At 40.6% G+C, this 10,372-nt stretch overlaps 1 protein-coding gene across 4 annotated transcripts in view; it reads left to right on the top strand.

Moving 5' to 3' along the window:
* The window catches only part of LOC107266535 (LIM/homeobox protein Lhx3), a 27,363-nt gene that overhangs the window by 3,406 nt on the left and 13,585 nt on the right, over positions 1–10,372 (top strand). For 2 of the 4 annotated variants that reach the window (XM_015737142.2, XM_015737141.2), the window contains exon 2: positions 3,190–3,234. The exons of the other annotated variants lie outside the window; for them this stretch is intronic. In XM_015737142.2, coding sequence (XP_015592628.1) covers positions 3,190–3,234 — 45 coding nt within the window. The remainder of the gene's footprint in view (positions 1–3,189; positions 3,235–10,372) is intronic. 4 annotated transcript variants of the gene reach the window in all.

Here is a 10,372-nt window from a genome sequence, read left to right as displayed (position 1 = left end):
GGGGGGTGGGAATGAAAATGAAGATAAAGACGAAGCCAAGGATTGGTACTTTTGTCACGAAAGAGTCTCTCGACCTGAAAAGCCCATGAAAACGGTCTTAGCAGTATTCCGATAATGCGCGCGCAATTTGAATCACTCCCAATTGACTATGGAGAGGCATAAAGAAAGAGCCGCTTAAGTTCGTAAGATTTTCTTCTCATCGTCAACCATTTACTAATTCAACAATTTCTGACTTTCTAAATTTCCCTCTTTCGTTCACCCGAGGAGTCTGTGTCCCGATAAGAACCCATTAAAAAAAAAATAATACACTCAGCTAAATATAGGAGAACGCGTTATATTGCCTATTGAAAAAAAAAAACATAAAATGTAACGAACCTCTAATTGACACTTTGCTTAGTAATAAATCATAATGATAAACAAAGCCACTCAATAAACTTTCATATACTAGTTAAAGCACTTGTAGGGAACTTTGCAGGAGATTTGGTACCACGTATCCGGAAGAGTAATGAGTTTCGAAAACTACTTGGAAAGTAGTCTGGTAATATTTTCGCGCTCCCCTTTGACACATGCGTGGAGTAACATCGTTAAATGGTCTTGGTCGGTTCGCTGAGCGTGCGGTTGACGTATGGCCGATATCTCTGCTTTCCTTTATTTCTAGGAATCCCATGAGAATTAAGCCAAAAGCGATGGGCATTCGAAAACACAAGTAACGAAACACCCGTAGCCACCATGGAAAAGCATTACGGTTCGTCCACTCGTATGGGAAATACTTGGGCGAGCGACGACGACACGCGACCTGAGTATGGTTACTGGATGTGGTGTATCGAGTTACAGCACGAGGTCTTGCTTCTTGTATATGGCACTCACATGCTCCATCCCCTCCACCACCCGGGGGCATTATGGTATTATCATTTTTTTACCGTGTGAAGTGACATCGGCCATCTTCTCTTTGGCCCGGTAACTTCCGGATTGACCTTTTTGAATTTGAGGTTTGATCGATCACCAGGGATGCGTGATCTGTTTTCTTATGGTTTTTTTTCTGTTTGCAAGATTATCAATCTATCAAAGGTCACAGGGTCGATATTCGTGAGAATCATTTGAGAAATAAAAAAGATTATTTGAACAAGGGTTCAAAATAGGGGTTGGGAATATTATCATGAATTTTGGAATTCTTAGTGGCGCTCCGAGTAAATCGACGGATTCGACGATGGAATGCTGAGAGATTAAGTTTGAGAATATTAGAATTTTTTTGGAATTTTTCAAAACATACAGACGTTCCTAATCGTTTGGACAAATTTTTTTCGTTTCGCATTCGTAATGCTTCGTTCGTATTTCGTGTTTTGATAATCACGCGTCAATTTTCTATACTGAGACTCTTATCAGCTCCCAATGGTAATATATTAAAGTGGCTACTGAGAAAGTATTATAGAAATAATTTGACTAAATTTGAGTATTGGTGGTCGAACATTTTTTTTTTTCTTATCATAAGTACTCTTCGACCATACCGCTCCGTTTCGCATTGCCAAAATTCACGTCGATCTAAATATTATTTTTAGCCCAATCGGGAGTTTCCGGCACACCCCGATAATCAGCTACGTTATTGTTTGACCGACAGCAGTTATGTCGTACGGTTTGATAAGATTAGGGGAGATTCGTCGAAAACTCAAATATCCAAATGAATGCTTATCGGTCTTAAGGAATTAAGAAATAAAAGTTATTCTAGTTCACTTGCCGACGTATCGAGAGAAATCAAAGTGAGCGAGACCCGAGGTCGACGCCATTTGTAAATATACAGATATACATGTTAAATAAAAAAAAAAGTAAAGATGCTTTTCAACACACCGATCGTAAAGGCCGTCTCGTTTTAAATCTTAATACAGGCTGGTCCATTCGATGGGCGCGACGTTTATTATCTGTATCGCATTTCGGCCTGGGTATTTCATCATAAAGTCTCAGATAAATGCGATTTTATCACAGCTGACCTGAACCGACATACCCGTGATCGGTTCGGGGTTACAGTTGACAGATAGCGAATACGAAGTTTACATTCGAGACCATCGAACTAAATCGTTATGAATATTGTTAATATATGTAAAAAAAAGGATTTCGTAATTTTACTTAAATCATTTTTCACTCGTTCCCTTCGCTTCGTATTACCCGTATCCCGCTGTACTAATTCTTCGGGAATGAACACTTTTAACAAGAATGTCTGTAATACATGTTATACAAGCATATACACAACATGGGTATACCGACTACTTATATTTTCTTGTCATCCCGTAATCCGAAACGGCAAACCTCGTAGCCCACGTGGGAACATGCCCAGGGTTGTTTTCTGTTTCATAGAGGGTTGATATTTGGGGCGGGTTCGCGGTTCCAACCGGTGTTCACTTGGACGGCACGTGCCCGCCGGACCAGCTCCTGTTTGCCCAACATAATCATACCGCGCCGAGCATTATGCAGAACTGTTACAGTGCACGCTCCATTGTAAAGCTTGGTTGGATTAAGTGCCTCTTGATGGGAACTAAACGGGAGTTTGAACGTTCGTGCGAATCCGTACGCAATTACGTTTAATTTGTTCACGACTTCGAGCGCGAGAGAGAGAAAAGGAGACAAACAATTGCGTAAATACGATATCGTAAGATCCGCAACAGCAAAAAGCTTTTACGTTGATAAAATCTTATGATATAATCAGATCATAGGCATCTTGTGATATCGCACTGGGGGATTAGCCTTCAGATTTTTTTACTGTGATTAAATTATTCTACTGTAAAAAATTTTTTTAATGCGAAATTCTACCTGCAGATTTTATTTTGCTATTTTTAAGGCATGCCAATTTTTTTTTTTGTACTTCCTTGTGTTATCGACGAATGTGGTTGGGTGAGTCAAATGAATTGTTTATGGGATTTATTTGTCAAGGGGAGTGAAGGGGGTCTATGGTCTGTGTATGGTGCACCGTGAAGGGGTATCGGTTGCAACTGCTGCACTTGAGGTAAATCCCTGTCGCGAGTTTTCTTATTTTTTTTTTTTATTTCCTTTCTCTAGATACTTCACTTCCGGCATGCTTTACTCGTGAGAGAGAGAGGGTTGGGAGGGTCCCTTTGCTTTGCTATCTTGCACCTACGTGACTTTGTTTTTCATTTTTTTTCTTTAATTCCGTTAAAACTTTATTTTTCACTTTTGTTTTAGAACGAGACCGGGATACGCCGAGCCGTTCTCCGATCGAGGAGAAACGTGAGTTTTATATTTTTATTTTATTTATTTATTTATTTATCTCTCGACGCTCCTTCTATCTACTATCATTTCATCAGGCGAAACATGTCCTATGACGTGCACTATGCCAAATGGTACTTCAACTAAATCGCCAGTTGGTCAACTGCACTTGACTGTTACAATAGGCAGTGTTACCTTTTAAGATACACATTATACAGTATCTCATACCCCACTTGAAACTTCACAGTGGAATCATCAAGTGATGCGGGCAATTTGACTTAATGACAATATTTCAAAATGCGCCCATCGAGTTTCGCATTACCAAGATCCTATCGGAATCGAGCCTAATTTAAATTTCTAATTCAAAATACTTTGTAAGAAAAAAATTATTCAAAGAACCTCGGTCCTTTTTAAATGTTATTTTTAATATCATTGGGAAAATCATGGTCGTTTTTTTTAGATTCAATGAATAGCACAAAAATACTGTAGGACTGTAAAAAAAATTATGAAAAAGGTACAGTCAACTCGATAGGTTGGTAAGAATTTTCATACGCATTACAAATGGCCACATGGTGCCACGAAACTTGGAGCACCAGTTGTGTCCGACACACTCTGCCACGTGCGCGACACGTGGACCCTGATGAGTGGATTGTTCATTCCACGCTGGACGCTTGATTTGCCGCGTCTCACGTCGCCTCTCGATAATTGGAATTAATTGGCCCGCAGATCACGTGGAATCGTTAGACCCCGTCCACATAAGTGCGCAGAAATATCAAACGACGGGTTGCCTATCCGACGTTCACTCGGAATTGCAGTATCTACACGTCATCCACGTACACTTTGTTATACGTCACTCGCTTTATTCCACGTGCTGTAAAACAACAATGACTTTGTGTAGGTACAATATTGTCCCCAGACGTCAAGTTTACTGCCACTCCGCGACTTCTGTGTTCTTCGATGAAAGGAAAATTAAACGCTTAGGGAGAAACAGCTAGTTATTATCAGGAAGTATCTTCTGTGTAAATGTCAACCCTTTATCAGGGATAGGACGAATTGAGAAATCTTGCGTAAAAGAGAGATTACCGTTGTACGGTTTCGTATCGATACGCCAGTCGTTTGCCTTGATTTTTGTTAGTTCCTTTTTTTTTCGAAAAACACCCCATGTACTTTTCGTTGGATGTTATGATAATTTTTCCAAAAATCACTAAGACTGATTTTGAAAATAATTATTTTTTTTTCATTCGATGCTATTTTTCATTGATAATTTTGATTGATGACTCTCACTTAATCGTCAATATTAATATGTTATCGTTTATGGTATAGAAGTTACGTTGAAGGATATTTGTACAGAGACAATGAGTTCGGATGACTTTGTTATTCGTCGACGTTACATACTCTGCGGCCGTCCTGATAGTACATAGAAACTCGGCTTTACACTACGAATCGATATCGTCTACCGGTGTCCGCAACTCCATTAAGATAATTGCCCGGGCTTCTTTCTCTTCTGGCCCTTTCTCTCGTTTCTACGTGTGTGCGATAGCGAGGGTTGCTTCAGAGGCACAGAGATGCGTTTGCTCGGGCGGCTCGCTGGCTTTGCGGGTGGCTGGTTGACTGGTCCCAAGTACGAGAATCACCAGTACAGACAGTAAACCCGTGAATTGCCAAGTTTCCAGCACGAGGCTCGCTGACAGGACTTCATCGCCCTCGAAACCAGCACTAATCGAGGTCGCTTTCCTAACCCAAATGGACACGTTACAGTCCCAATCATCCCTCGGACAAGTAGATATATACGTCAGAGAGTAAAGCCGGACTTACATACGAACTAAAGGAACACTGAAAAGGGATATACAAAAGATATGAATAACCTAGGAAAAAGACTTCCGTCATGCCGTTTAATCGTTTTTCACGTTTACATCCGGTTGACCTCTGGCCTATTGTCGTTGAAAATAGTCGAGAGCAAACAACAATGGCCGCTCCCATGGCGACTCCACTGAATTGAGACGAGCTAGAGAATACGTTTGTTGCGCACCGTCCAGATTCGTCTGCCGTGTATATTTATGTCGCCGCATTGTGAAAGCGCGCCCTTTAGCCCAGTTCCCAGGGATCTCCGGGTCCGATCGAACTATGAAACCCGCCTAACCTCCAAAAGAGTAGGTGGAGACGCTTATAGGATTCTGTTCTATTAACGCTCACAAAAGCGAAATTCGTTCCTCGTTCTACGATGGCTCGTACCACGCTGTAACGCTTGCGCTTATATTTTTGGCTGGTTGTGGGTACGCCCTTACTTTTAAACATAGTAATACGGCATTGTAGAGACCCGTTGGTGAAAGGTGCTAAATGGGACAAAACCGTGACGTCCGCTGGGCACGAGGCGCCACGCGACGGACTTCCTAGATACGTACAACACGACTATTGTACCGTTAAATATCTTTCGAGTGTTATCTATTGGTGATATTACTTGAAGGATACTACCCCTATTCTTGTGCTTTTTTAACGGGAAAAAATATATAGTAACACTGGGTGGTACCTATGGTTTAATACTTTCACACCACTTGCCACTAGTATATAACCCGTATGGGGTAACAAATTTCTAAAGACTCGTGTCACCGTTGGTAATCGACTTATCCTGAGCTTTCTCACGCACTGGCGCGCTTTTTGAAATCGCGTATCGAGGATTGATGTTTGTTTACTTGGCCCGCAGGATCTTCGTATCTCAACCCCTATGTCAGTTGGAGACGTAAGGGTTAGATCAACGTCATACACGATGATAATAAGTGTTACGTGCTTATTGGTCTCGTTGGCTTTTCTTTTCATAATTTGAGATTAGTCGTTGATGAGAAAAATGAAAAGGGTTCCTGCTCTGGTCAAAAGCTAAGGGCTGCCCACGCTAAAGCACCCTTCGTACTTCAATCGCTTCCCTTCTTCCTAATCATCGGGCATTAGCCAACCGTGTATGGTTTTCTGTTGATACGGATGAATCCCGAAGCCCGATAGATTCCATAGGGAATTCTTTGGGCTTCCGGTTACTGCGGTCCTCGTTATTATACGAGGATTAATAATAATCACGACAATGATTATAATTAGAACAGCCCTTATTACAAGGCTCAACGTGGGATAACAATGGAAAGTTCAGAGTCGCCTTACGATTTTTTTGGCAAACCAAAAAGAACGAAATAAGAATTCATAAAAGAGATTAAAAAAAAAAAAGTTAAACCCCATAAAAGCATCACCTTATCGCACGATAAAAGGGTAGTACCTGCAACGTAATTGACTGATAATGAAAAAATTCAAAATTATTAATTTGAAAATTCTTTTTTATAACAAAAATAAAAATTTCTCGCATTCTTCCATCAGTCACGTTTTCCAAATACAAGTGCGTCTGTGGTTAATTATCCTAATACTTTCATCCCTTAAATTAATCAATTGCCAATTAATCACTTTTTTTTTTCTTCCAACTGGACACCGACTATCGTCACTCGCCGAGCAAAGTCATCGTAAATCTGTAGGAAGGAAAAACATATCGTGGACTAATAGCCCTCATTGGCACCCCTTCTAACCGAGTGCAGGCTAGAAGGGCTTGTTTCATATACCCAGATGAGTGTATGGGTGAGGGCTTTAGGGTCCTGTTTTCATTTCAATTTCTACCCCTTGGTGGCTCATGCTGCGCCAGATGGCGAACGCATGATCGTCACTGGTGCGCCTGTGTGCCGCTGCTGCTGCTGCTGCTGCTGCTGGTGCGCTCGTGAGGAGGGATCGAAATGATTGAACATGTCAATGTTTGGTTAGGCTCATACACGGCCCTGTGTAATGTGGTTAACGAATCAGTTTATTTTGCGGCCCACTCGACGATCTCTTCAAGCGCGATAAGAGCGGCGGACATTTCTCGAAAGTTTCCGTCAAGATGTGCCTGGGGTAGAATATCTTGGAAAAAAAAATTGTTTCATCCCTTATTCCCACATGCAAATATTGACAGGTTCAAAATCCCTACTGGACATCCCATTGGGATGAATGGTCATATCCGGTATCGTATACGTTAAATAGATTCTTGGCGAGGAAAAGAATAATTGTGCAAATAAAAAAAATAGCAGCGAAAATTTGCTCTTTTTCTTCCGAAAGATCTGACGCCAAAACGCAAGACGAGGGATATACGGATGAAATTGAAAGAGAACATTTTCACGGTAGTTATGCAAAAGTCATGGCGGTTATAACGCGTATAAGCTAGGAGTCCCAATTCAATTTTGTTCTCTCTCTCTCTCTCTCCCTCTCGTTTGCTCTCTCTAAAGGACAAACAACCACAAGGGCAAAGTGTTTAAATTTCGACGAGTGATATAATAAGATCAAACAACCCTATAAAAGGAGCCGCCGGCTGGCAAACAAAACTCGCGGACTCACGCAAAAATACATATCGCTTCGTACGTATATATTCTCTAGAGAAAACAGATACGGTTCGTACTGCGCTTTACAAAGGATATCGATTATTCGTGACCGAGCGTAAAAAAAATATATATATACGTATAATATGAAATCCATGGAAAATATGATTAATATTTAAAAAAAGAATATACCCGTGTATACTCCACGTTTAACTTCTTTGTACTTTAAGAAATCACGTGGTGCATACACGGCAGTGATTAAAAAGTCTGGGGGCTATCGTTAATTATCGTCGAACGGCAAATCATCGTTACGGGACCGCAAAACCTCGTAATTACAGGCCGTATGGTTTCAGACGTGGTAAAAGGTAACAAGCGCAGCTGAACTCGGCCACGGGGAAGGCAATATCCCGGAACCACCCATGGACTCATGGAAGCCATAATGTAGAGCGAACACTGACGTCCGCTTCTACTATCATCTACTATGCATTACTATATACGTAGACTACTATACGATACTATGCGCCTATCCTGCGTACCATGAATGATTCACCGAAAATACGGCAGATGCGCGATCCAAGAGATAATACAGTTAAATTTAACGATTAACGTTCTACGCTCTGACTCTGCTCGATGACGATCTACAGGATGTACTGTATGGACACTCGAGTAATACAGAAACTACTGACCGATGACGATCAAGAAAATTGAATTGAGAAACAATTATTTTATAAAAAAAATTGTGACGAAATTTTGAAAAATTTTTTTACTATACTTTCTGATCTTTACGATATTGTTATTCTCACAGTGAATGGGGGTTGGAAATTTTCAAAATTTGGGCAATATTTTTTGTGACGAAGCAGGCTCATGTTGAAAATACAAAACGTAACCGGAAGTGACAAGTGACGTACCGGACAAAGTCACCCTTAAGCAGCTCCCCCTAGAATCCACCTACGCACAATAACCGACCCTCTAATAGGTACACGCATCCCTTGATTAGAAGTTCGTAGGACCTAAAGGGAAATGCTGGGGGTTCTAGTGACTTTTGTAAGTTTGGCAGATGCCACGCGAGACTGATTGGATTTTTGTGCTCTTGACATTTGCCAGACCGATCTCCGTTGGTATCTGCTTTTGTCTTTGCTGTTGTTTACGTATAAGAGAAAAGGGTTGGTGAAATTTATACACCCTGGAGATACGGTAACGAATAAATTTTCTGTTTTTCGTATAATGAAAATTAGACAATTTTTTTTCTCAAAATTCCTCTCCTTTTTGCTTCTGCCTTTTGTTCTCCTATCAAATTTGCAGTGTGGCTGGTATCTAGCATCGTTCGCTGAATTATAAGTGCCGTGCGTGTCGATCATCAATGATAGTGCGCCGATAAAGTCCACGCGAGGATACTCACGTGTAATTATAATAATGACCTATAATGTATGATTTATCCATATATTCATATATTAATATAAAGCCCTAGTGACTTTCGTCGTAATTCATATAAAAATATAAATCGTCAACCATGACAAGTGGATGATATAGTGACTCGTTAAATATTCCCGTATTAATAAACCTACCAACTGATTAACCTTAACGTCTGATCCTCCCTTACGAAACGAGCGCCATTTTAAAGCCTCCAAGGGTTCTTCGGGGTTGTTTGTTGATTATGCAAGTTTTACGACTGGCCTAATTGAACGGACCTCGTATTTCCAACCCCCTTTTGGAATTACCTTCTTCTATTTACTCTGGGTGCATTAAATATTTTTGAATAATTTCCAAATTTTTTTTTTTTTATTACAAATTTTTATCTTCAACACATTCCTATCGTTGTTTTACGAATATTCAATATATATATATATATATATATATATATATACCCGCACGCAACTCTTCTACGTACCACCATTATGGTCCCGTGGGACGTCATTAGTAAACCTACCATGCATCGCGTAAATAGAGCATATACCACACACGAAAGCATTATGCTTGATTACTCAATATAGAAGACCAATGGACAATCCTTAGCCAGCTGGCTTATCATCAGGCATAACCTTTGAACCGCTTCGATATATGCGTGAGATCAATATTCGATTGGTATCCTCATCACCCTGGTGTCGTATTCTAGAACTAAAAACACATTAACCACGGCAATAGGACGGACAAAACATAAAATCAACAGTGCGACTAATCGCAACGATAGATTTTAATTGTCAACTCGGTACGACGGATATACATAGAAGCGATAACGCAACGATAACGATATATTCGTTCCTTGAGGAAATGACAAGATTGCAAGAAAGAAAAAGAAAGGTGTCCCATCAAAAAATTCTGTTATCGCAGCGTAGCAATCGGTATTTATATTTTCGATAGCCACAATTAATGCCACCAACAGAACCAGACTATCGTATTTCTATTTATTAACGATCGAGACTCTCGTGGAGACCCGCCTTGTTTTTCAATTTCCACGGATATCCGAGATAACCATCAACCATCCCCATAGAATTTGTTCATGGTGGTACAGCACGCTCTTACGACCCATGGGAGTCCGATAGCGCAGTCCCCAGGCAAATTTCGAATTATCCCAGGATCCGATCGGGACTCTTATGGAAGTCTGATTTCTCCCTTAATTATTAGCGACTTATCCGCGATGCACTTGTAATCTGCCGATATCTTTCACTTCGTACGACCTAATGTACTGTATCTGCCGGCTGGACAAAAAATATTCTACATATAACGAACGAGTAGCCAAGTGGAATGAGATCTCCGATGGTCGCGTGGCCAACATCCATCAAGTATTC

The sequence above is a fragment of the Cephus cinctus genome, unplaced genomic scaffold (genome assembly GCF_000341935.2).
Source record: "Cephus cinctus unplaced genomic scaffold, Ccin1 Ccin1_scaffold0325, whole genome shotgun sequence".
NCBI classification, from domain to species: Eukaryota; Metazoa; Arthropoda; class Insecta; order Hymenoptera; family Cephidae; genus Cephus; species Cephus cinctus.
The sequence above is the reverse complement of the archived record's forward strand: the minus strand, read 5'-3'. Positions and strand labels throughout refer to the sequence as shown.